This window comes from Felis catus, chromosome C1, assembly GCF_018350175.1.
Source record: "Felis catus isolate Fca126 chromosome C1, F.catus_Fca126_mat1.0, whole genome shotgun sequence".
NCBI lineage: Eukaryota > Metazoa > Chordata > Mammalia > Carnivora > Felidae > Felis > Felis catus.
The window spans coordinates 118,838,438-118,866,199 of NC_058375.1; the positions used below are offsets into that span (position 1 = coordinate 118,838,438).

General features: G+C 44.4%; 1 protein-coding gene across 2 annotated transcripts in view; it reads left to right on the top strand.

Moving 5' to 3' along the window:
* The first annotated feature begins 6,363 nt into the window (after positions 1-6,363).
* Positions 6,364-27,762, top strand: part of CC1H2orf76 (chromosome C1 C2orf76 homolog) — a 92,605-nt gene continuing 71,206 nt past the window's right edge. Inside the window, exons 1-2 of one of the 2 annotated variants that reach the window (XM_023259253.2) lie at positions 26,711-26,955; positions 27,105-27,212. In XM_023259253.2, the coding sequence (XP_023115021.1) occupies positions 27,165-27,212 (48 nt within the window). In that variant the 5' untranslated portion in view covers positions 26,711-26,955; positions 27,105-27,164. Of the gene's footprint in view, positions 6,492-26,710; positions 26,956-27,104; positions 27,213-27,762 lie in introns of those variants that run through there. The other variant, XM_045033679.1, reaches the window with a different exon arrangement.

Consider the following 27,762-nt stretch of genomic DNA (forward strand, 5'->3'; position numbering starts at 1 on the left):
CCCTTCCCATCCTCGGGGGCAGTAACTCACCAGGTGAGAGGCTCTGGGCAGACTGAGCTCAGAAATGAATGGGGCTGTCCCAGGTTGTCCCAGGACGTCCTGGAGAACGGCCGCGTGGGCACACAGGCCTTCCAGAATCATTCTTAAAGGCTTGTGTGTGCGCGCGCGTGGGTGTGTAGGGTTATGAAAATCTCCAGGGTGGGATGGAACACGAGTATTTAGCGACCACGTCATATTATAACTTAAGTTTGAGAGAGGAAAAAAGCCGTTCCGAACTGCAGCACCGCCTGCAGAAGTAGAGCCCGACAAAAGTATCAGTGAAGCTGTGATAAGCTGGTAAGAATGAGGACCGGGAACACAGGTTTCAATGAGGCTGGAAAAACTGCGAGGCTGGCTTGGCCAGTGGAGGTGTCGGCGCGCCCTCTAGAGGCCAGGTGCCCAAAGTACAGCGCGAGCCACGGTCAAAGCGCCCTGCGGCCCCGCTGCTCTGCGGGGCCCGTGGAGCTCAGCTGGCGGAGCGCGGCAGCCTACGCGGCCCGTCCAGCAGGGAGGCACGACTTACACAGAAGACAAGGCGCTGGGGGACGAGGCATTGGCCCAGGCAGATGTTCGTCCTGGCTTACCCTGCCATGCCCCCAATCCACTGAGGATGGGAACTGAGCATTGGGAGTGGTAACGTGCAGATTAAAGGCCCTGGGTTTCTCCTCGTTTAAAAGAGGCTTTTGCAAATATTTAGTTTCCAGATTTAAGACTCTCATCAGGCCTCTTCTTTGAAGGAGTCTTCCCTCCCATCCTTCCTTCCTGGGAGACCAGAGGCTGAGGGTGGTCTCTGGCCTAGGGCTGTGTCTGGGGCACCCCTGGATCCCTTACTGGTGTGTGGATGGCTCCAGGAACTCAGGACCTGCTGATGTCTTCGGCCCCAAGCCCAGCACTCCCGTGGCCCTGTGCTCACTTGCCCTCACCTCGTGGTTGCTGGCACTGCTATCCTCGAGGCCTGGTTGCCTGGCTTATAAGTCCTGCCTATGTGCCTCTTCCTCAGATTCCCTTTGCACCTTGCAGAGGAAGTCAGCGCCTGGGTTATCCTTCTGGGACCACGAGCGCCTCTGGGTCCTGGAGCTGTCCCATCCCAGCCCTCAACATGGGCACACTGTTTTCCCTGGCAGAGGCCTTCAAGCCTTCCCAAGATCTGCCCGAGTGCCTGGAAGCGGGGCGGGGGGGGGGGGGGCACCTGTTTGAAGCACCCCCACCCTCAAATACCACAGTATTTTGCGCTTAGGGGACTTGATCTCCCCTCTCCATATTCAGCCACAGGAGGGAGAGAGGAAGAGATTCTTAGGACTCACCTCCTGCCCTCTCGCTCTCTTTTGCCAGCTGCCTTCTCCCTCCCTCTTAGACCTACCTAGAGGCTCCTTTTTGTCCCAGGGAGTGAAATCACCCCTTCCTTAGGCCAGATCTGCATTCCCTTTACACTGTAGTTTATATGAATGATCCACTCTCCACCCTCCAAGCTCTGCTGTTGATAAGTAATGGGAGGGAGGCTTTTGGAAATCAGAACCTTTTTTCTCTCCGTCAAGTCAGGTTTTCAAGATTGCTGTCTTTTTAGGATTAAAAAAAAAAACACAAAAAAACCCCATTAATTTGGAATGTGAGCAATCACACATTCGAAAGACCCTTCTTTTCTAGGTCTATAACTTCAAAAATGACAGCAGAAGATTATTATTATTTAGCTTCATTTCTACGTACCCAGCTTTTGTACTTTAATATAATTCTGCACTAAAGGCAATCAGGACTCCATTAGAAGGTTAACGGATTCCAGGGGCGCCTGGGTGGCTCAGTCGGTTGAGCATTCAACTTAGGCTCAGGTCATGATCTCACGGCTCATGAGTTCGAGTCCCGTGTTGGGCTGTGTGCTGACAGCTCAGAGCCTGGAGCCTGCTTCACATTCTGTGTCTCCCTCCCTCTCTCTGCCCCTCCCCCGCTGGTACTCTGTCTCTCTCTCAAAAATAAGTAAACGTTAAGAAAAAAAAAAGAGAGAGAGGAGGTAATGGATTCCATGTCCAGGGAGGAGAAGACAAGGATGGGCTTGACCTACCCTGCTGTTGGCCTCCAACATCAGAAGGTTACAGGGATATGGGGTGGGCCAGAGGGGCGGGAAGTGCTAACAGAACAAAGGGTCTGCGTGCAACCGTTGGCCACTCATCACAATTTGTGAGTCAAGCTGAATAATAATTGTAGTTGATAAGAGCAAGTTTAGCCTAAAAAGACCTGAGGCTATAGTGATATGTGGGAAAGTTTATATGAAGTATATACAAAAAGACAGTGTTTTAAACGTATTTCAGTGGTAGGGAGAGTGTGATGTATGGATCTCTTATTTCTTAAGTCTCTGTCTGTTTATAAAACGATGTCCAACGTGTTCTCTATGTTTGCAAGTGGGGATGGGTGAGTACAGGAAGCGTGAGCAGGTGAGAGGCGACCAGGATGGGTGGCCTTGGGGGTCACGCAAAGTCACAAAGTAGAAAGAAACCTGAAACTGTGTTGCAAGATGAAGGATGAGATAAGTCTCCAGAAGGAGAGACTAGCTGCCTCGATGTTAGTCCTTGAGTTCTGGGAGATGAAACCTCTAGTCATCCTGCTCAATTAAAATGAGTCCTCAGAAAGCAAGGGTGCTTTCTCCCCTCCTCCCTTCCCCTCTTCTCTTTTTCTGACCTTTTCCCTCTCTTCCCCCTCATTTTTCAAGGCCTCTTGCTGTATTCCTAGAAGCTGTCAAAATAATCACCACCATAATTCTTCTATAAAGGTAAAAGAAGTGTAAAGGTGATGATTAGAAGATGATCCCGTGGTACTGATATTTATTTATTTGTTTATTATTATTATTTTTTGAGAGAGAGAGACAGAGCATGAGCGGGGGAGGGGCAGACAGCGAGGGCGGCACAGAATCTGAAGCAGGCTCCAGGCTCCAAGCTGACCGACGCAGGGCTTGAACACACAAACCATGAGATCTTGAACCCAAGAACCGTGAGACCGTGAGATCATGACTCACAAGCCTAAGTGGGATGCTTAACCAAATGAGCTACCCAGGCTCTGCATGATCAGCACAGAGCCTGACATGGGGCTCAGACCCATAAACCATGAGACCTGAGCCAAAGTCCGACACTTAGCTGACTGAGCCACCCGTGTGCCCCGTGGGGCTGGTGTTTTAAAGCACGTATCAATGTAAATGTAGTAGCTATTGGATTTGTGGATATTTTTGTAACAGTCTAGGTCTTTTCCTTTCCTTTTTAAAAAGATTTTATTTAAAAAAAAATTTTTTTTAACGTTTTTATTTCATTTTTGAGACAGAGCATCAGCGGGGGAGGGTCAGAGAGAGGGAGACACAGAATCTGAAACAGGCACCAGGCTCTCAGCACAGAGCCCGATGCGGGGCTCGAACTCACGGACCGCGAGATCATGACCTGAGCCGAAGTTGGACGCTTAACCGACTGAGCCACTCAGGCGCCCCAAAAGATTTTATTTTTAAGTAATCTCTATACCCAATACAACCCCAATTTTAAGAGTCTCTACCACCGACCAGCCAGACTCCCTTAGATCTTTTTCGTGAAGGGCCCAATAGTAAATATTTTCAGCTTTGCTGGCTACGCGGGATGTGTTGCAACTGCTCAGCTCTGCTGTTGTAGAGCAAAAGCAGCCACGGACAGCATCCAAATGAAGGGCGTGGCTGTTGGCCATGAGAGCCATGTTGTGTGCCAATAAAAGTATTTATGAAAGCAGAGAGTGGGCCGTACTTTGTGTATTGAAAGCTTCAAATAATCAGTTGTGATCAGACTATAATTTTGGTTTAAATTGTTTAGGATATTTATTTGTTTGCTTTTTAGAGACAGAGAGTGGAGGCTGCCCGCGGGTACATGCATGCACGAGCAGGGAAGGGGCAGAGGGAGAGGGAGAGAGAGAGAGAGAGAGAGACCATGAGATCATGGACCTGAGCCGAAATCAAGACTTGGACCCTTAACCGACGGAGCCACCCAGGCACCCCTAGGATATTTATTGAATTCAGTTTGTAATCAGTGTTCAAACATTTATGAACAATTATTCTCCAAATGCGGTTTATTTAAATTCTGTTGTGTTTAATAAAAGCGTGAATTCCCGTACAAGTGATGGGAAGTACTCCTCTCTGCTCTAAAAAGCCATTCTGGGGGCGCCTGGGTGGCGCAGTCGGTTAAGCGTCCGACTTCAGCCAGGTCACGATCTCGCGGTCTGTGAGTTCGAGCCCCGCGTCGGGCTCTGGGCTGACGGCTCAGAGCCTGGAGCCTGTTTCCAATTCTGTGTCTCCCTCTCTCTCTGCCCCTCCCCCGTTCATGCTCTGTCTCTCTCTGTCCCAAAAATAAAAATAAAAATAAACGTTGAAAAAAAAATTTTTAAAAAGCCATTCTGATATTAAAATATTCTACCCATGGAAAAGCAAAAAATATTCCACCCATGTAAATGACAGAATATAAATTCCCACATCTTTCAATTAGTAAAACAATTCCCATGTAGGTGGTGTGGCAGAGACTGGCTGGCCACAAAGCAAACCCATTTGCTTTCTCTCTGAGCACACACAACCAAAATACATTTCTCCACCTCACCTAGAGTTAGGGTACTGTGGGACTGAATGGTAGTCAATAGACTATCAGCCCAAGTGACGTATGTCAATTCCAGACCTTGCCCGTAAAAACCTCCACCCTGTGGGGCACCTGGGTGGCTCAGTTGGTTAGGCATCTGACTCTAGATTTCGGCTCAGATCATGATCTCATGGTTCATGAGATCGAGCCCTATGAAGCCTGCTTAAGATTCTTTCTCTCCCTCTACCTCTGCCCCTCCCCTGCTTGTGCTTAAACTCTCAAAATAAATAAATAACCATTAAAAATAAAAGCCTCTGCCTTGTCTCCCAGGCCACACACTGAATACTGACAACTCCAAGGCTATAGGGGAGGACAGAGCCAATGTCTGGAAGGTGCCATCCACTGAGTGGGAAACCTGCTTTGAGCTTCCCATGAGTGAGCCATAAAATTCAGTGGCTCAGTGTGAGCCACTGAGATTTTGGGCTTAACTGTCACAGCCAATAATGTTATCTTAATTACGGTAATGGCAGATAGCGATGGAGATTTATTAATTTATTCTGGAATATCTTCGAAGGGGGTAGGGTAAAGGAAGGCAAGAAGATGGAATTTTGACATCCATCTGTCCACACATGTAACAAGTATTTATTGAGGATTTATATGGTTAAGTTCTGAAGAGACAAAGACAAAGGCACAGCCCCTGTCTTCAAAGACCTCATCCAGGAGGGAGCAGGCAGTTATGCTAACAAATAATTGTTTTTGTTTTTGTGTTTGTTTTTAGTGTATTTACCAGAATGGGTGGAGAGAGAGGGAGCAAGCAGGGGAGGGGCAGAGAAGGAGGAGAAAGAGAATCCCAAGTAGGCTCCTCACTGCCAGCTTGAATGTGGGGCTCAAACTCACGAACTCCGAGATCATGACCTGAGCCGAAGTCAGACGCTTAGCCAACTGAACCACTCAGGTATCCCTAGCAAATAATTGTAATACAGCACTTAGAGTGTCCTGTGATAGAAATAGATCCATGTGAGTTCGTAGGTTAGAGGAGGGAGTTGCCATTTCAGAGGAAGGAGAGACCAGCTTCTTCCAAGGGCATTCATGGCTGCCACAGCCTGGGGCCAGCTGGAACTATAACTTACCAGGGGGAAGTTGGGGAGGGCAGGAGTACCAGCAGGTGGGCTAGAGAGGCAGATACCCCTCAAGCCCCACCAGGCAGGTGGCAAGAGGCAGGTGGTGGGGTCCAGGATTGGGCTCTGCATAAAAACTACAGGATTCAGCAGAAATCTACTCTCACAGCACTACCATCAAGAAAAGGCTGTCAGGGGCACCTGGGTGGCTCAGTCCGGTGAGCGACCCAGTTTGGCTCAGGTCATGATCTCACAGTTCGTGAGTTTGAGCCCCGCATCAGGCTCTGTGCTGACAGCTTAGAGCCTGGAGCCTGCTTCGAATTCTTTGTCTCCCTCTCTCTCTGCTCCTCCCCCACTCATGCTCTGTCTCTCTGTCTCTCTCTGTCTCCTTCAAAAAATAAATAAAAACATAAAAAAGAAAAAAAAAGAAAAGGCTGCAAGATGAGCTGGGCCGTGGGCTTGGGTAAGCTTGTGGGGACACCTACAAAGGAAGATGATTGGTACCGTCATAGTTCTTCCCTTGGCCTCCAGAGGGCGCGCCAACGCTTCCTACGAAGGCTCACTCTTGGAATACAGTCGTGTCCACCCTGCGTCGGTTTTTTTCTGTGGTTTCAGTTACCCCAAGTCAACCACCCACCGGAAGCAGCCGATCCTCTTTCTGATGTAGAATCAGAAGGTCAGTAGCAGCCCGATGCTATGTCACCATGGCTGCGTCATTCACTTACTTCCATCTCATCACGTAGCCATTTTATCAGCTCATATCATCACAGGAAGGGTGAGTACAGGACAATCAGATCCTTTGAGAGAAAGCGAGACCACATTTACATAACTTTCATGACAGTATATTGTTATAATTGTTCTATTTCATTATCAGTTATTGCTGTTAATCTCTTACCGTGCCCAAGTGATAAGTTACACTTTATCGTGGGTATGTATGTATAGGAAAACACAGAGTGTACAAAGGGTTCAGTACGACCCAGGGTTTCAGGCATCCACTGGGGACCTTGGGATGTATCCCCCATGGATAAGGAGGGACTACTGTATAAACAGAGGGTCTACTGCGTGCAAGGTACAGCTCTAATCCCACTGTCTAGCAGGCAGTGGGACAGCAGATACATAAATAGATCATTTACACACCATGCCTGTGACTGGTCCTCCGAGAGACATGTACGTAGGATATCATAGGATCTCGGAGAAGGGGTTGGCTATGTGTCCATAAAAGGGAAAGACTCCTTTTCCTTACCTTCTGGGGTTAGTACACCAATTTTGTTTCCTCCACACAATAAAACCTGGCTCCTTTATGGGGCAGATGCTGAGTGGCAGGCATTTTGTACATCTAAACACATCAGATTTTGTTGAATCCTAGTAACAGCCCCCTTTCCGGATGAGTAAATGGAGTCATGGAGAGGTTAACGAGTAAGTGGAGGTGCCGGGATTTGAATCCAGACCTGCCGGTGTTGAAACAAATCCCTTGCTTTAGGCGTTCTGTTCTAGGGTATCCCAGGAGCTGTATGCTTTGCTCATCAGGCCCCCAACTTGCTGACCCAAAATGTCCTCTGCCTTTACCTTGCTTATTACCTTCATTTCTGGAATGCTAGTTGACTCATCATATGTTGTCCCAAGACATGTCTCTTCCATAATACCTTTATAGGCTTTTAATAGGCAAATTTGAATAGGCTTAAAATATAAGATGTATTTAAAGTACAACATTATATTTTCCTCTGATCGCATATTTTTGTTTAAAAATATTAGCCTTGTTGAGGTATACTTTAATACAACAAAATGTACCCATTTAAAGTGTATATTTCGATGGATCTTGACAAATTTATTTATTTATTTATTTATTTATTTATTTATTTATTTGAGAGAGAGAGGGAGTGGGGGAGAGGCAGAGAGAGGGGGCGGGGAGACAGAGGATCTGAAGCAGGCTCCGTACTGAGAGCAGAGAGCCCAATGCGGGGCTCCAACTCAACCAACTGAGCCACCCAGGCGCCCCTTGATGAATTTATGCGCCATGTTAGACCGCCATAATCAAGATAGAGGACATTCATACTATACAAAAGAATTTCCACGTGTCCCTTCTCAGTCAATTCCCCATTCCCATCTTGGCCCAAGGGAATCACCGATCTGGGTTCTGACCTTATAGATTAGATTTGTCTTTTCTGGAGTTTCATATAAGTGAAACAAAAAATACGTACTCTTGTGTCTGACTTCTTTCACTCAGCAAAATGTATTAGATATTCATCCCCGGACCAGTATTTCTATATTACTGTGGAACGGTAGTTTCATTGTGTTAGTACAGCACGATTTGCTTTTCTGTTCTCCCATTATGGACATTGGAGCTTTCTCGGTCATTGACAAAAAAAAACGGCTACGGATGCCTGTGTGCTGGGTTTTTTGTGGGCACATGTGTCCATTTGTCTGTAGTCGATACCAAAGAGAAGAATTGCTCAGCCATCTGGTAAGATTTTTGTTTCACTTTATAAGAAACTACTAAATTATTTTTTAAGTTTATTTATTTATTGAGAGAGAGAGAGAGAGCATGAGTGGGGAAGGGGCAGAGAGAGAAGGAGAGAGAATCCCAAGCAGGCTCTGTGCTGGCAGCACAGAGCCCGACTCGAGGCTCAATCCCATGAACCGTGAGATCACGACCTGAGCTGAAATCAAGGGTTGGGTGCTTAACTGACAGAGCCACCCAGGTGCCCCAGAAACTACTAAATTATTAAGTGGTTGCGCCATTTTATATTCCCATTAGCAGTGCATGAAAGTTCCAGTTGCTGCACACCTTCAATGCTTAGTAGTGTTAATCTTTTGTAATCTGAGCCATTTTAGTGGCCATGTAATGTTACCTCATTGTGGCTCTAACTTGCATCATTCTGATAACTAATGATGTTAGGCATCTTTTCTTGTGCTTATTGGCCTTTTGCATATCTTCTTTTCTGGAGTGACTATTGAAATCTTTTGCCTAGTTTACAATTGGGTTGCTCGTCTTTTTTTTAGTGGGCTGTAAGAACTTTTTACATATTTGAGATACAATTTCTTTGTCAGATAAATGTATTTGTAGTATCTTTTTCCAAGCTTAGGCTTGCCCTTTTCTTTTCTTTTTTTTTTTTTTTTTCCAACGTTTATTTATTTTTGAGACAGAGAGAGACAGAGCATGAACGGGGGAGGGTCAGAGAGAGAGGGAGACACAGAATCCGAAACAGGCCCCAGGCTCCGAGCTGTCAGCCCGGAGCCTGACGCGGGGCTCGAACTCACGGACCGCGAGATCGTGACCTGGCTGAAGTCGGACGCCCAACCGACTGCGCCACCCAGGCGCCCCTTGCCCTTTTATTTTCTTAACTATGCTCTTGAAAGGGTAAAGGTTTTAATACTAATGAAATGCAGTGTATCAATTTTTCTCTTCTAGGGTTTGTACTTTTTGTGTCTTATCTCAGAAATCTCTGCTTACCCCCAGTTTTCAAAAGTTGTCTCCTATGTTTTCCTCTAGCAGTTTTATTTTTTTTAATTAAAAAAAATTTTTAATGTTTATTTATTTTTGAGAGAGAGACAGAGCATGAATAGGGGAGGGTAAGAAAGAGGGAGACACAGAAATTGTAAGCAGGCTCCAGGCTCTGAGCTGTCAGCACAGAGCCCTACATGGGGCTCGAACTCACAAACCGTGAGATCATGACATGTGCCAAAGTCGGATGCTTAACCAACTGAGCCACCCAGGCGCCCCTCCTATAGTAGTCTTATAGCTTTATCTTTTATATTTGGGTCTAAGATCCATTTTGAATTAGCTTTTTGTACCTGGTATGAAATACGGGACAGATTTATTCATTTTTTTTCCCCCATAAGGACATGGGTTGTTTCAGCTTCATTTGTTAAAACAAATGAAGGGTAAGGATAGCCTTACCCCCACTGAACTATTTTGGAGCCATTGTCAAAAATCAAATGACTAATAAAACTCCAGTAATTAAAAAAGTGTGGTATTAGGGACAGATTAGGCACAGAGAACAATGGAATAGAATAGAGCCCAGAAATAAACCCCCATGAATATAGTCCATTGATTTTTGACAAAGGAACAAAGGCAATTCGATGGAGAAAGGTAGTTTTTTCAACAAATGATGCTGGAAGTATGGCACATTCACATGCCAAAATAAATAAATAAATAAATAAATAAATAAATAGATAAATAAATAATATATATACATATATATATGGGTTATATAGAATATATAAAAATATATATATAGAATATATATATAGAATATAGAAATATATATAGAATATATACATATATATTCTAGACACTGACCTTACACCTTTCATAAAGATTGACTTGAAATGGATCATAGACCTAAACGTAAGATGCAAAATTATAAAACTTTTAAAAGATAACATAGGACATAAACCTATGGCTTTGGTGAGGACATTTTAGATACGATACCAAAAACCCAACCCATAAAAGAAAATTTTAAATGCTTGCTTTGTGAAAGACACTGTAAAGAGAATGAAAAGACAAGCCACAACCCAGCAGAAAATATTCGCAAAAACACATGTCTGATAAAGCACTTGTATCCAACCCAGACAAAGAACTCTTATAACTCAACAATATGAAAATAAACATACTGATGCCAATACTACCCCCACTATTTTGCCCAATTAAAAAGCGGGCAAAAGAGCTCCAAAGACACCTCATCAAAGAAGATAAGCAGAAGGCAAGTGAATATATGAAAAGATGCTCGACTTCGTAAGTCATTAGGCAATTGCGAATTAAAAGAACAAGATATGACTATACACCTGTTAGAACAGCTAAAATCCAAACACTGACTATACCAAGTGCTCACATGGATGTGGACCCAAGGAACTCTCATTCATGGCTGTTGGGAATGCGAAAATGGTGCAGCTACTTGGGCAGGCAGTTCGGCAGAGGGTCCGAAAGGACGCCTTCCAAAGATGATATGCAAATGGGCAACAGGTACCTGAAAAGGCGCTGACCATCACGAATCAGAGAAATGCAAATCAAATCCACATTGAGATATCTTGTCACACCGGTTAGAATGGCTGGTATTCAAAGACAAGAAATAACAAGCATTGGTGTGGATGTGGAAGAAAAGGAGCCCTTGTTCACGGTTGATGGGAATGTAAATTGCTGCAGTCACTATGAAAGCTTTTTGAGATTACTCAAGGGGCGCCTGGGTGGCTCAGTCGGTTGGGCATCCGACTTCAGCTCAGGTCACGATCTCACGGTCCGTGAGTTTGAGCCCCGAGTCAGGCTCTGGGCTGATGGCTCAGAGCCTGGAGCCTGTTTCCGATTCTGTGTCTCCCTCTCTCTCTGCCCCTCCCCCGTTCATGCTCTGTCTCTCTCTGTCCCAAAAATAAATAAACGTTAAAAAAAAAAATTAAAAAAAAAGAGATTACTCAAAAAAAATTAAAAACCGAAGTACCATATGACCTAGCATTCCACATCTGAGTATTTATCCAAAGGAAATGAAAATTCTAACTTGAAAGATATATGCACCCCATGTTTATTGTAGCATTATTTACAATAGCCGAGAAGTGCGAGCCAGCCAGGGTCTATCAGTGGATGAATGGATAAAGAAACTGTGGCACCTAACAGATGTCGGCGAGGATGCAGAGAAAGGGGAACCCTCTTGCCCTGCTGGTGGGAATGCAAACTGGTGCAGCCACTCTGGAAAACAGGATGGAGCCTCCTCAAAAAATTAAAGGTAGAACTACCCTATGACCCAGCAATGGTACTCCTAGGTATTTATCCAAAGGATACAAAAATGCTGATTCGAAGGGACATATGCACCCCAATGTTTATAGCAACTCTATCAAATAGCCAAATTATGGAAAGAGCCCACAGGTCCATCGACAGATGAATGGATAAAGAAGATGTGGTATATATATACATACAATGGAATATTACTCGGCAATTAAATTGAAAAGAATGAAATTTTGCCATTTGCAACAACGTGGTTGGAACTGGAATGTATTATGCTAAGCAAAATGTCAGTCAGAGAAGGATAAATATCACATGATTTCACTCATCCGTGGAATTTAAGAAGCAAAACAGATGAACTTAGGGGAAGGGAAGGAAAAATAAGATAAAAACAGAGAGGGAGGCAAACCCTCTATATATTAAGAGACTCTTAAATATAGAGAACAAACTGAGGGATGTATGATGGGCCTTAAAGAGGGCGCTTGTTGGGATGAGCACTGGGTGTTATATGTAAGTGATGAATCACTAAACTCTACTCCTGAAACCATTATTACACCACATGTTAACTAACTTGGATTTAAATAAAATTTAGAAAGAAGCCGTGGTACATGTGTACAATGGAATATCATGCAGCCATAAAAAGAAGGAAATCTGGCCATTTGTGACAAGGTGGATGGACCTCGAGGGCATTATGATAAGTGATATAAGTCAGACAGAGAAGAACAAATCCGTGTGATCTCTCTCATATTTGGAATCTAAAAAACAAAAACCAACCTCATAGATACAGAGGACAGATTGGTGGTTGCCAGAGAGGGAAGGAGGGAGTGAAATGGGTGAAGATGATCAAAAGGTACAGACTCCAGTTGTAAAATAAAGAAGTTCTGGGGATGGAACATACAGCAGGGTGGCTGTAATTAATAATACTGTATTGTAGGGGCGCCTGGGTGGCGCAGTCGGTTAAGCGTCCGACTTCAGCCAGGTCACGATCTCGCGGACCGGGAGTTCGAGCCCCACGTTGGGCTCTGGGCTGATGGCTCAGAGCCTGGAACCTGCTTCCGATTTTGTGTCTCCCTCTCTCTCTGCCCCTTCCCCGTTCATGCTCTGTCTCTCTCTGTCCCAAAAATAAATAAATGTTGGGAAAAAAAATAATACTGTATTGTATATTTGAAAGTTGCTGGTTGCAACAGAGGATGGTGGGCGGGTGAAATGGGTCAAGGGAGTCAAAAAGGGTAAGCTTCTAGTCGTAAAATAAATAAGATAAGGGGATGTAATATACATCATGGTGACAATAATAATACAGTATTGTATAATTGAAAAGTGCTAAATTTTTTTTAAATGTTTACTTATTTTTGAGACAGAAAGAGAGAGACAGAGCATGAATGGGGGAGGGTCAGAGAGAGAAGGAGACACAGAATCTGAAACACGTTCCAGGCTCTGAGCTGTCAGCACGGAGCCCGACGTGGGGCTCGAACTCACGGACCGCGAGATCATGACCTGAGCCGAAGTCAGACGCTCAACCGACTGAGCCGCCCAGGCGCCCCTGACTGAAAAGTGCTAAAAGGGTAAATCTTAAAAGTTCTCATCGCAATAAAAAAAATTCGTAACTGCATAGTGATGGATGTTAACTAGACTTATTGTGGTTATCATTTTGCAGTCTGTACAAATACCAAATCATGTGGTACACCTGAAACTGATATAATGTTATAGGTCAGTTATATCTCAATGAAAAAAGATTAAAAAAAATTAATTGGTCGTATAATCGTAGGTCAATTGTTGGACTCTATTCTCTTCCATTGCTATCTGTGTCTACCCTGATGCTAATACCACTCACTACTGTAGCTCTACAATAAGTCGTAAAGTAAGTAGTGAAAGTTCTCTAACTTACTTTTCTCTAAGGTTTGAATTTCCGTGTAAATGTTAGAATCAGCTGGCAAAGCCTGATGAGATTTTGATTGGGATGGTGTTGAGTCTACAGATGCATTTGGGGAGAACTGACAGTCTAACGTTGAGTTTTCTGATCCGTTAGGATTGTATACCTCTTTAAGTGTTCTTGAATTTGCCTAGCAATGCTTTGAGGTTTTCATTGCACAAGTCTTGCAAATATTTTGTTAAATTCATCTGTAAGTATTTCACGTTTTTGGATGTTGCTGTAAAAAAAATTTTTTTTTTTACTTTTGATTCTCAGTTGCTCATTGCTAATACATAGAAACAGAAGTGATTTTTTATTTTTAAAAAATTTTAATGTTTATTTATTTTTGAGAGAGAGAGAGACAGAGCATGAGTGGAGAAGGGCAGAGAGAGAGAGAGGGAGATACAGAATTCTAATCAGGCTCCAGGCTCTGGGCGATCAGTGCAGAGCCCAATGCGGGGCTTGAACTCACCGTGAGATCATAACTTGAGCTAAAGTTGGACACTTAACTGACTGAGCCACCCAGCCATCCCAGAACTGATTTTTTAACATCGATCTTGTATCCTATGATGTTGCTAAACTCAATTACTACTTCTTGTAGATTTTGATAGATTCCTTAGGTTTTTCTTTGGATATAATCATATCACCTGTAAATAAAGATTGTTTTACTTCTTTCTTTCCAATCTAAATGCCTTTTATTTCTTTTTCCTTACCATGTGGCCTTGCTAGAAGCCCCAGTGACTGTTGAATAGAAGTGGTAAGAGTGAACATCTCTACCTTGTCCCTGTTCTCAGAGGGAAGGCTTTCAGTCTTTTTCCTTTGAGTATGATGTTAGCTCGAGTTTTATTATCTATGCCTTTCATCAAGTTGGAGAAAATTCTTTCTGGTCTTAGTTTGTTCAGAGTTTGTATTATAGATGGGGGATGCCATCTGTTAAATGCTTTTTCTGTGTCTTGAAGTGATCACATTTTGTTTTTTGAGTCTTTCAACATGGCGAATTGCAGTGATTCGTTTCTGAATGTTGGGCCAACCTTGTGTTCCTATCATAAATCTCGTTTCATTCTTTTTATATATTGCTGGATTTGATTTGCTATTTTTTTAGTAAGGATGTAACATACATCTATGTTATGTTTTGTCTTTTACCCCACTTACTGCAATATTTATGAGATTTATCTGAATTGTTGTGTGAGTAGTTTGTCCATTCATTACTGTATATTACTCCGTATTAGTTATCTGTTCTCGTGTTGATGGACCTGTGGGTTATTTTTAGTGTGGGGCGATTGTGAATAGTGTTGTTATGGACATTTTTGTGCAAGTGTTTTGGTGATACATTTCATTTGGAATACCCTGGAAATGACTTACTGGGCCCTACGGTATAGACGTTTCACGTTAGTAGATACTATCAACCAATGCGTAAGATATTTGAGCTGAAATATTTGTGCTACTAGAATGTCAACAGTGTATGAGAGTTCTGATTGCTTTACATCCTTGCCAACTCTTGACATTTATTTGTCTTTTTCCTTTTTGCTATTCTGGTGGCTGCATACTTGTGTCATATTGTGGTTTCAAATTGCCCTGATGACTAGCAAGGTTGAGCACCTTGTCATGTGTTTACTACTAGCCATTTGCATAGCCTCTTTTGAGAAGTTCAAGTGCTTTGCTCTTTTTTTCCTTTGTATTATCTGTCTTTTTATTATTGGTTTGTGGGAGTTCTTTACATATTCTGGATATGAGTATTTTGTAGGATAGACATTTTGCAAGCCTTTTTTTCCCTCTCTGTGACTTGCCTTTGGACTCTCTCAATGGCGTTTTCCACTGTTGTTTTAGATTCTATTTAAAGGAAAATGTTTTTTTCCCTGGTTACACATGAACACTAGATTCCCAGTAAGCCCTATAGCTTGCTAGTTTTTTTCCTACATGACAAAGTGTCCTTAGATGAGGTGAAAAAAACCTCCCATAAACAATCCAAATGTATGAATTCACCTATATGAACTTGAAGAACAGGTAAAACTAATCTAGGATAGATAGAGCAGTGTTTGCCTCCGGGAGCATGGTGAAAGATATCGCCTGGGAAGGGGCATGATGGAACTTTCTGGATTACAGTAGTGTTCTATATTTTGATAGGGATCTGGGTTGCACAAGTAAATGCATTTGTTAAAAGCTATCAAGTGGTATATTTAAGATGCTTGCATTTTATTGGAGATAAATTTTACCCCAAAGACACAATAAAATTGTAAACAAATGTTCAAGTACTCAAGTACTCAAGTACATACCTGTTTAAGTATTTAGGGGGAAGCATACTAACATCTGCGGCTTACTCTGAAATGCATGGAAAAGAACTCAGGTAAGAGGTGCCTGGGCGGATCTTAGCTCAGCTCAGGCCTCGATCTCAGGGTGATGAGTTCAAGTCCGGCATTGGGCTCATGTTGGCTGTGAAGCCTACTTAAAAAAAAAAAAAAATAGAAGAATTCAGGTTGCCGGATAAAGGAGTGGATGAATTGCTAGCTGATAAAGCAACTGGAGTAAAATGCTGTGCTAAAAGTCTAGGTAGTAGAGACATAGGTGTTCACTGTGAAAGTCTTTCAACTTTTCTGTGCATTGGAAAGGTTCCCCAAAAGAATGGAGAGAAATAAATAGTAAGTTGAACACCCTCAAAGTCCCTTAAAGTTGAAAGGAGGGCAGCTTTTCTCGCTCCCTGTCACCAGCTACTGCAGACCTTCCCTCCGTCCGTGGGTCCCATCTGCGCTGGAAAAGGGTTTCCTGCCTAAGAGCCCCTGACACGTTTCCCTCTGTCCATGCAGGAGCTCAGATTCCTGTGTGAGTGTTTGAGTCTTGATGGCTCCATTCAGAAGGGTGACTCTATCACGGTAGTGATGCCCAAAGAACACCCGCTGTGAGTGGCAGGGCCTCCCTGGTTAATTAACCCTTTCAGGCACACCACCTTGGTTCATGGAAAACCCTTGGCCTTCTGCTCCCTCCGGCAGAATTAGACTTTGGAGAGCGGAGCTGGGACTGAGACAGAGGCTCTAATTGCAAGAAACCATTTTTTACCCTCCAAATTATAATTTTAAAAACGATAATACTCTGGGCACCTGGCTGGCTCAGTCAGAAGAGCATGCAACTCTTGATCTTGGGGGGTCGTGAGTTCGAACCCCATGTTGGGTGTAGAGATTACTTAAATAAATAAAAACTTTGGGGAAAAAAATAAAATGTTAATACTCAAGGCTGGCAAGGATGTAATGATGAAGGACCCTTTTATACATTAGTATTAAGAGCTTTTTTTTTTTAAGTTTATTTACTTATTTCTTTTGTGAGAGAATGAGAGAGACAGCATGCATGCAAGCCAGGGAGGGGCAGAGAGAGAGGGAGAGAGAGAATCCCAAGCAGGCTCCATGCTGTTACTGCAGAGCCCAACTGGTCTTGATCCCACAAAGCGGACCCATGATTGGACCCAAACTCAAGAGTTAGAGGCTTAACTGACTGAGCCACCCAGGTGCCACGCCAGTAAGAGCTTCTTATGCACCCAAAGGATACAGGAGTACTGATGCATAGGGGCACTTGTACCCCAATGTTTATAGCAGCCCTCTCAACAATAGCCAAATTATGGAAAGAGCCTAAATGTCCATCAACTGATGAATGGATAAAGAAATTGTGGTTTATATACACAATGGAGTACTACATGGCTATCAGAAAGAACGAAATATGGCCCTTTGTAGCAACGTGGATGGAACTGGAGAGTGTGATGCTAAGTGAAATAAGCCATACAGAGAAAGACAGATGCCATATGTTTTCACTCTTATGTGGATCCTGAGAAACTTAACAGAAACCCATGGGGGAGGGGAAGGAAAAAAAAAAAGAGGTTAGAGTGGGAGAGAGCCAAAGCATAAGAGACCCGTAAAAACTGAGAACAAATTGAGGGTTGATGGGGGGTGGGAGGGAGGGGTGGGTGGGTGATGGGTGTTGAGGAGGGCACCTTTTGGGATGAGCACTGGGTGTTGTATGGAAGCCAATTTGACAATAAAATTTCATATATTGAAAAAAAAAGAGCTTATGGACATAATTTATATATGTATAAAAAGATTCTATATTCTGAATCAATAAGTTATATCCAAGGATGTACCTATATATAAGTGAAAAGTCAAAATTTTTTTGAAGATCTAAATATGAAGATATTTTATAAGTTATAATAATAGCAAAAATGGGATATTACCTATCAGGGTACTAATTAAATGACAGTTCAACAATATGTTAGAAATACTATGCAGACATTTTTCATGACATACTCTTTTTTTAAAAATATAATTTATTGTCCAATTGGCTAACATACAGTGTGCCAAATGTGCTCTTGGTTTTGGGGGTAGATTCCCGTGGTTCATTGCTTACACACAACATCCAGTGCTCATCCCAACAGGTGCCCTCCTCAATGCCCGTCACCCATTTCCCCCTCTCCCCCACCACCCTCATCAACCCTCAGTTCTCTGTATTTAAGAGTCTCTTATGATTGCCTCCCTCCCTCCCTATTTGTAACTATTTTTCCCCTCCCCCCCCCACCATGGTCTTCTGTTAAGTTTCTCAAGATCCACATAGGAGAGAAAGCATATAATGTCTTTCTCTCACTTATTTCACTCAGCATAATACCTTCCAGTTCCATCCACGTTGCTGCAAGTGGCAGGATTTCATTCTTTTTCATTGCCAAGTAGTATTCCATTGTATATATTAACCACATCTTCTTTATCCATTCATCAGTTGATGGACATTTAGGCTCTTTCCATAATTGGGCTATTGTTGAAAGTGCTGCTATAAACATTGGGGTACATGTGCCCCTATGAATCAGCACTTCTGTATCCCTTGGATAAATTCCTAGTGGTGCTATTGCTGGGTCATAGGGTACTTCTGATTTTAATTTTTTTTAATGTTTATTTATTTTTGAGAGTGAGAGAGTGGGGCGCCTGGGTGGCGCAGTCGGTTAAGCGTCCGACTTCAGCCAGTTCACGATCTCGCGGTCCGTGAGTTCGAGCCCCGCGTCAGGCTCTGGGCTGATGGCTCGGAGCCTGGAGCCTGTTTCCGATTCTGTGTCTCCCTCTCTCTCTGCCCCTCCCCTGTTCATGCTCTGTCTCTCTCTGTCCCAAAAATAAATTTAAAAAAAAAAAAAGTTGAAAAAAAAAAAAAGAGTGAGAGAGAGACAGAGTGCAAGCAGGGGAGGGGCAGAGGGAGAGGGAGACACAGACTCTGAAGCAGGTTCCAGGCTCTGAGCAAGCTGTCAGCACAGAGCCCAATAAGGGGCTCGAACCCACGAATCGCGAGATCATGCCCTGAGCCAAAGTCAGAGGCTTAACCGACTGAGCCACCCAGGTGCCCTTATTTTTAATTTTTTGAGGAACCTCCACACTGTTTTCCGGAGTGGCTGCACCAGTTTGCGTTCCCACCAATAGTGCAAGAGGGTTCCCGTTTCTCCACATCCTCGACAGCATCTGTTGTTTCCTGAGTTGTTAATTGTAGCCACTTTCATGATATTCTCTTACAGGAGAGAAATGAGGTTATAGAACTTTATACATGATGTGATCCTCATGATATGTTAAAAGATTATGAGAGATTATTCTCCTTTTTATAGTTTCTGGTATTTTCCAAGTTATCTATAATACATGCACACTGTTTTCAAATTAGAAATGGAATTTCATTTTATTTTATTATTATTTTTTAAAATGTTTGTTTATTTTTGAGAGACAGAGTGCAAGTGGGGGAGGGGCAGAGAGAGAGGGAGACACAGAATCCAAAGCAGGCTCCAGGCTCTGAGCTGTCAGCACAGAACCCGATGCAGGACTCGAACCAACAAACTGTGAGATCATGACCCAAACTGAAGTCGTATGTTTAACCTACTGAGCCATCCAGGCACCCCAGAAAAGGAATTTTAAAGGCAGCAGTCTGAAAGTGGGACATGAAAGAGAGGTCTACCGGGGATTCATAATATGATGCATTTAAGGAGACTGTACCTTGAAAGGTTTGTTTAAAAACTCTTCAAATCATTTGCAGAATATTTTGCTTATACTATGAAGACAGTACCGGTCTCCATTTAGGCTCATTTTGATGGAAATGTTAAGTCAGTGGGTAGAAGGAACAAAGATTACCACTGACAAACAGAACTTTGTCTGCATTGGGCTGGAGCAAATGCGTTACAAAATTCCCAAGAGTATAATTGCAAGCAAGGAACTGTCCATAGTGGCAAAGGTTGCTGCCATTGCTGTCTTGCCACATGGATGGCATTAGCTGCAAATTCCTACCATCCGCAGAGGAAGTGAAGGGTCACTGGAAGGGAAGGGAAGTAACTTTCACTTAGAGAGTCCCTAGAGTTTGCTTCGTGATGTGAAGTTTGCAAGCATTGTCAGTTGTCTAATCCTTAGAGCAGCCTTGTGAGCTGTGCATTATATTGTTGTAGCCAGGAAGTGACAGAAACCACATCCAACTAGCTCAAGCAAAAAGGGGATGTAATGGTTCAGTTATCTAGGAAGGACAGCTTGATGGAGGCCTCATGTGTTAAGGTCATGAATCTCTGGCAGGTTCTACTCCTGCTAATGGCTGCAAACGTGTCTTCCAAGGATGGGACTTTGACGCTTCTTCCATTAAGAAATGGGGCTTGTGTTCTCTCTCCTTGAAATTGGGTGAGCTTATGATGATGGCAGAGGGGATGTCGTGTGACTCTGGAGGCGAGGTCGTAGAGATTCTACCAGCGTCTCTTGGGACACTCACTTTGGGAACTCGTGCTATGAGGAAGCCAACTCCACGTGGAGATCGCTGGGTAGGGGTGCTGGCTGACAGCCAGTGTCAGGCACCGGGTGCGAGCCTGAGTGAGGAGGCTCTCAGAGGACTCCATGCCCACCATGGAAAACCAGGTGAGCCATTCTGAACGACAGCCATCCCGTGGAACCCAGTCAAGTCCAGAACGAGGAGAATGAGAATGACACATTGTTGTTATTTGTAGCCACTAATTTTGGGGGTGACTTGTTACACACTAACAGAAAAGTGTTTTCTGGGGCACCTGGGTGGCTCAGTCGGTTGAGCATCCGACTTCGGCTCAGGTCATGACCTCGTGGTCTGTGAGTTCAAGCCCCGCATCGGGCTCTGTGCTGACAGCTCAGAGCCTGGAACCTGCTTCGGATTCTGTGTCTCCCCCACTCTCTGCCCCTTCCCTGCTCATGCTCTGTGTCTCTCTGTCTCTCAATAAAAAAACATTAAAAAAGAAAAAGAGAAAGAAAAGTGTTTTCTTTCAGTGTCCAAATGAAGTCTGAGGTCAGAGCTAATCTGTTAAGTCATGTCCACCCCCGGTAATCAGTGTGGTCCAAGGAGTGGAATTCTGTGACCAAGGTTGCCACCTGTACATTCTCCCCTTCCCCTTTTAATGATACCTAGTTCTCTTTGGGTTGGCCAGGTGCCCAGCCTGTCTTACAGCTAGGCAAAGCTACATGGCTAAATTCTGGTCAATGAGATATAGGCAGAGACGTGTGTGGTTCTTTAGGGACAGATCCTGTATTTGTTTCCTATAATCCTGCCTGATCTCCTGTTGCTTACTAATTTATTACAAATTTAGTAGCTTGGGGCGCCTGGGTGGCTCAGTCGGTTAAGCGGCCGACTTCAGCTCAGGTCATGATCTCGAGGTCCGTGAGTTCGAGACCCGCGTCGGGCTCTGTGCTGACAGCTCAGAGCCTGGAGCCTGTTTCAGATTCTGTGTCTCCCTCTCTCTGACCCTCCCCTGTTCATGCTCTGTCTCTCCCTGTCTCAAAAATAAATAAAATGTTAAAAAAAAATTAAAAAAAATATATATATATAAAAAAAACCAACCAAACAACAAAAAAAATAAATTTAGTAGCTTAAAGCAACACAAATTTATTGTCTTACTGTTCTGGAGGTCAGAAGTCTGACATGGATCTCACTAGGCTAAAGTCAAGGTGTCAGGGGGTCTGTATGTCTTCCGGGGGCTGTAGGGGAGGCTCTCATTCTTTGTCTTTTTCAGTTTCTAGAAGCTGCTGCATGCCTTGGCTCATGACCCCTTCCATCTTTAAAGCCAGCGATACTATGTCACTGTGATATTGATTGTTCTCTCTGTTTCTTCCACATTTAAGGACCCATTGGGCCCAGCTGGATAACCCAGGATCCTCTCTCTATTTTAAGGTCAGCTAATTAGCACCCTTACTTCCATTTGCAACCTTAATTGCTCTTTGCCATGTAACCTAACATATTCATAGGTTCTGGGGATCAGAACATGGACATCCTTGGGGTCTCATTATTCTGCCTACCGTAGATGGTTAGAGGAGAGTGGGTGTCCTTTTGTCCTTTCCTCCCCCTTCCTGCTATCTTGAATGGACTCAGATATGTCCACTTCTGGGACGAGGTACTGTGGTTGGCAGCCTACCAGAACCACTTGCGGCAGTCGCTCAAATGAGAGAGGGAAGGGATGCTGGCTGGGCCCAAACACCAAATGTCCTCTGTAAACATCTGCTACAATAATGCTGCATAACCAACACCCCCCCCCCCCGAGATCTGACGACATTTATCATCAGTGGGTAGTAGCTCACAGGTCTTCAGCTGATGGTGGCTCAGTCGGGCTTCTCTGCGACCAACCGGGCTTAACTTTAGGCTGTGGGTTAAGTTAGGTGTGATCTATCTGTCTCTCATCCCCCTGGGACAGTGGCTCCTCAGGAATATTCTTCTCATGGCAGATGGCAAAGCATATGAGGGCAAAGCAAGCCAAGTAGGCCCATTTAGAGCTCTTGCTTGCCTTGTGTCTGATCACATTTCATTGGCCAAAGCGAGTCTCATGACCACACCTCGTGTCAATGGAGTGGAGATGAAAATTCTGGCCATTTTAGTGGGAGGGTCTTCAAGGTGAGGCAGCAAAGTTGCACGGGTATGTAATTCTCTTTTTTCTCTTTTTTTAATTTTTTAAAATGTTTACTTATTTTTGGGAGACAGAGCATGAGCAGGAGAAGGCAGACACAGAGTCCGAAGCAGGCTCCAGGCTTTGAGCTGTCAGCTCAGAGCCCGACGTGGGGCTCGAACTCATGAACTGTGAGATCATGACCTGAGCCAAAGTTGGATGCTTAGATGACAGAGCCACCCAGGCACCTCTGTAATTCTATCCATGAAGGGTACGAAGGGTTGGGAGCCATCATCCACTTGGCCACGATAATGTAAAGCAAACCATTTCCCTCACCACTGGGGGAGGCTTGGAGGGATTTTTCTTTAGGTCCACTTGACCTGAGGGACTACTAAAGTAATTTCTTTTCCTCCCACTATTTAAAAAAAATACCTAAAACATATAGAGACGTGCAGAGACTAATATATCACATACTGGAATATGTTCTTACAACCCAAATTTGAAAGATCATTTTTACTCAAAAGAATCCCCTAGATTCGTATTCTATTCTTTATATACATATATATACATATATGTATACATATACATATATAGTTATAATTTAGTATATATATTTCATATATAATATATACGTTTTTAAGTGGGCTCCACATCCAACATGGTGCTTGAACTCATGACCCTGAGATCAGAAGTTGCATGCTCTACTGACTGAGCCAGTCAGGTGTGTCTCTATTCTTTTACTACTCCTGGAACATCAAATTTTTGAGACCCCCAGATAATAAATGCATTAGTTTCTGATCCAGAATCCTGGTTCCCATACACTGTAATATTACCATACTTACTTTATGTGGACATAGTCCTGACTATGCACGATACCTGTATCACTTAGGAATTGTATTTGGCCGTGAGTAATAGTACCCTGACAAAAAGGTGACGTAAATACACAAGGGATTATTCTTTGACAGAAGGAAGTCTTCAGGTGAGCAGCCCAAGGATGATCCAATACTTCTTCAGAATCATCAATCATCAGGAATCGGGATCCTTCTCTGTTTCCATTCTTGAGATTTCCTCATGGTCCTATATGGCTGCTGGAGCTCCCTCTATCATGTCTGCTTGTATATCCTTTTTCTCTCTCATCACTCCCTGTGTATTCTTCTAAAATTAGGTACTTGGTTGGAGAGGATGACCTTTGTGGACCCAGGAGAATGTCCTTTGGTCAAGTATATTAGTGGTGGAGTACATTTGTGACCTACAACTTCCCAGATTTCAAACCTATTCTCTTTTTCAGCTTACTGTTCCCACTTTTTTTTCTTCCTCCCTATAACAGAATTACATATCCATGTTCTTTGCCAGGAAACTCTGTAGTGCCTCCCATTGGAGTAAGCAGAGTGAACATTCCTGCCCTGCTGCCTTTGGACTTTGGACTTGATTAATGAAATGTGAGCAGCTATGACCCAGGCAGAATCTTTGAATGTGCTTGCAAACCTTGGTTCAGCCTCTCGAACTTTCTGCAATCTTCTAGGAGAAGAACACACTCCCAGATACCTGCTAGTTCAAGAATAAGGAGATACATGGACCATACCCAAACCCAAACCTCAACCTGATTCAGGCTCAGCTGATCTCAGGGAAGCCCATCAGGGTCACAGCTGAACAGCAGACCCATGAGTGAGAAGTATTTGCTTATTTTTATAAGACAGAGTTTTGGGAACTCTTTGTTACAGAGCATTACAATGACAAAAAGTTGACTAATACATCCACCAGGCAGGTCAACTCAGGAAAAAGAGTTAAGGATACGATTTTACACCTTTTGTGTTGAAAGTAACAAGAAGCCAGCTATATCAGTATGAAAAGGGAATGTATGGCTCACATTTCTGAATAGCTCAGGGGTAAATCTGGCATCTTGCCAGCTGAATACAGAACCCAGATGATATTGCAGAGCTTTGTGTTTCCTTCTACCTCTCTTTTGCCCCTGCTTCTCTTTGAATATTAACTTTAGTTTTTGCTATGGTAAATAATTTCTAACATGCTGCTGGAAGCTCAAGCTTATGATTGGGAATCTCTACAGCTAGAGGTTCCCAAGGATGGGGGAACTTTCCATTGAGACCTGGCCAATCAAGGTGCTTCGTGCTCCTGGCTATGGGATTGGTCCACTCATGGTCAGGTAGCCCAAGAAATCATTCTTGCCTAGAATTTTCGTGCTGGGATCCTTAGGAAAAAGTATCTGTGCTATATTCTAGGGTTCTATTGAGCTAATTCCTCAGGAATAGTGGAGCAGAGATATTTCCTCAAAAGAAGGGATGCTGGTCCAACTACACATGAACACAAAAGATACACAATTTAAGACTGGGAAGAGTAGGCTACTTCAGTCAGAACCTCTCAAATCCCAAAACCCTAAAAAAAGATGAATTCATTCTTTATTTATTCAAAACTCTTCTGTTGACCAATAATAGCTATCATGTATTAATTTTTCTTTTGTGTATTAGGCATTTATTCAATCCTCGCTCGTAGAGATGAGGCAATTTACATTTTTTTCCAACATTTATTTATCTCTGAGAGACAGAGAGTGAGCAGGGGAGGGGCAGAGAGAGAGGGAGACACAGAATCGGAAACAGGCTCCAGGCTCCGAGCCATCAGCCCAGAGCCCGACGCGGGGCTCGAACTCACGGGCCGTGAGATCGTGACCTGGCTGAAGTCGGACGCTTAACCGACTGCGCCACCCAGGCGCCCCAAGATCATCCTATTTTATACACAAACTATCTCGGGCTCGGAGAAGATAAGAAACTTGCTCAAAGAACAAAAGTGGTCACACCGCGATTCAAATTCAAATCTGTCTGCAAAGCCCAGGCTCCTTCCTCCCCAACATATTACCTGATGTACTGGCAGGGCCACACTGAGGCAAAACCGTGTTAAGGGTGGGGTAATCACCTCTCCAAAACCCCTCCCACTTTGCAGTCCTCCTTTTCTATCGGCACCTCTCCTACTCAGTGGCGATGCTCTGGGGCTGGTGGGTGAATTCTCAGTGTGGTCACCTGGGCAGCAACTGAAGCTCTACCTGTTCATGATAAAACTGCTAACCCCCGTGCTTTAAGGCCCTGGATCTCTAACACAGATGAACCCAACCGAGTGTTCGCAAGAGAGTCCTCCAGGTAATGGTGTCACATTTGCACTTGACAAAGACCTTCAGGGTCTTACTTCTAGAGGGCTGCCGGTGGAGGGAACCAGCCCACAGGCAGCCACACAGAGTGGGCAGGCACATTAGTTTCCTGGGGTTCCTGCAACAAATCACATAAACTAGGTAGCTTAAAACAATAGAAATTTATTCTCCCATAATTCTGGATGCCAGAATTTAAAAAAAAACTTTTTTTCCCCCAAGGGCAAGAATGTCTTTGTTGAAGTGGGATGCTGGGGCGCAGGGGGAGGGAGACTCTCAGAGGCCTGGGGCTCTCCCAGTACTCAGCTGCATGCCCCACTGTGGCTGGCAGATCCAAGTGGTGGTGACAGCCCGGGGCCAGCAGCCAGGGTCAAGGGCCCCAGAGATTACCCCTCCCCACAGTGCCGTGCCACATGCTTGCTTTCTCACCAATTTCCCTGGAAAGACTTTATCGGACTTTACAGCTACATACAAAAGGAAAATATCCGTAGTCTAGAGCTATGTTCATTCATTACTTAGCAAGGATACTCATCCCAAATCATAAAACATTCAGAAAAAGCTATCAGTTGGGACACCTGGGTGGCTCAGTAGGTTAAGTGTTCGACTCTTGATTTCGGCTCAGGTCATGATCTCGTTGTTCGTGAGTTTGAGCCCCACGTTGGGCTCCACGCTGACAGTGCAGAGCCTGCTTGGGATTCTCTCTCTCCCTCTCTCTCTCTCTGCCCCTCCCTCCCTCATGCTTGCTCTCTCTCTCTCAAAAAAAAAAAAAAACTATAAAGAAAATTACAAAAAAAAAAAAAAAAAAAAGGACAAGCTGTCAGTTGACTAATTCCTGGTCTTCCAAGGGTTGAGTTGTATCCAAGGCGGGGCAGTGGTGGGGGTGGTGTTGCAAAGCAGGGGGCGGATTCTCTGGATGAAGGCAGAGAGGGCATCCCAGGGCACCTCTGTTGCCCTGCAGTTTGCGGTTTACAGATCTTTCGAGGCGAAGATGGCACCTGAGCTGTCTTTCAACTCTAGACTCCCGAGGGAGCTTTGCTTATTTTCTGGTCTGTTCTTAGCTACCCCATGTTCTTTCAAAAGAGAAGTCATGCAGAATCACACAAATAAATAACTAAGAGAGGAAACATTCTGATCTCTTCCTTGGGAGCTGCCAAGGGCAGAGGCGTTGTCTTGCCTTGACCCAGGCCCCAAAGGCAGAGCTCTGCTAAAGCCTGCCTCTACTGGTTATTCTTCCTGCCCTGTCCTCAACTCCAAACACCTGTAATTTAATTTTAAACGCCTTTAATCATCTGGCTACTTAAACCACCCCCTCACAACTTCCCAGCCTGACTCACATCAAGGCAGGCATTTCCGGTGCCTTCTCTTTCCCCTCCTACGGCTTTCCTTCCTATTTATCCCGGACAATGCCCTTCTGCTCAGCCTCATTTTATTGACGAAGAAACTGAGGCATATAGTGGCAGAGCAAGTCCCTTATTGATCTTCGACACTGGTTCCCAGGCTTTTGGCTTTTGGAATTACTCGTGTGGAGGGAGAACATCCCGAGACAACCTACACTTACTTGCATTTGCAGTAACTTCCCACTTAATGGAGCCTGGCCAAGGTGGGGAACAGCCTTCTGTGGCTCTAGGCCAGGACCTGTCCGGATAATGGGGAAGGAAGTATCAAGGGTGAGGATGTGCGTTAGGAAAGGCCTCCGGGCTTCTAGGAAGTTGTGTCTGCTGGGCATTGTGAGGTTCTTTACTCTATCAGCCCATTTTCTAGATGAAGAAAATGTGGCTCCAAGAAGATTCGTGATCCGGCACCTGAGAGATGGCAGTGAGATTCACGGGTGAGTCTGTCGCCAGAGGCAGATTGGAGGTAAGAAGTACCTCAGGGGAGCTGTGGATGCCTCACCGAGGAGAGGGGAAGACTGGGTGCCCTGCCCTGCTCCTCTGCCCTTCTTGTTTGTTCCCAAATGACACCCTGTGAATCCTCCCCGGGCTGTATATGGACTTCTGCAGAAGCCATTGGAGTAGGCATGACCCCTGAGCCCACTGGTGATGTGTTCTCAGAACACCACAACTGGCTACTTTGGTAGAAATCAGTACCACTGCTCTATAGTGTGTGTGTGGGGGGGTGGGGGCTGGGTGGGGATGGGGGTGCTTCAGGGCTCCCCAAACCTCGCAGAGGCTCAGAATCACCTGAGATGCTTAAAAAAGCATGTTTCACTGGGGCCCTGCTCCATCCTGGGAGATGTGACCTGCCTCCCTGAGCCACTCCCCAGGAAGACTGGCACAGGTGGGGTGTTTCCTAGCACCTTCTGCTAGCCCAGTGAGGCAAGTGTCACCCTTGTCCTCTGAGCGACAGTGGAGATGCAGGTCTGAGTGGCAGCCAGTGGCCACGAGAGAGAATGTGACAGAAGGGGACA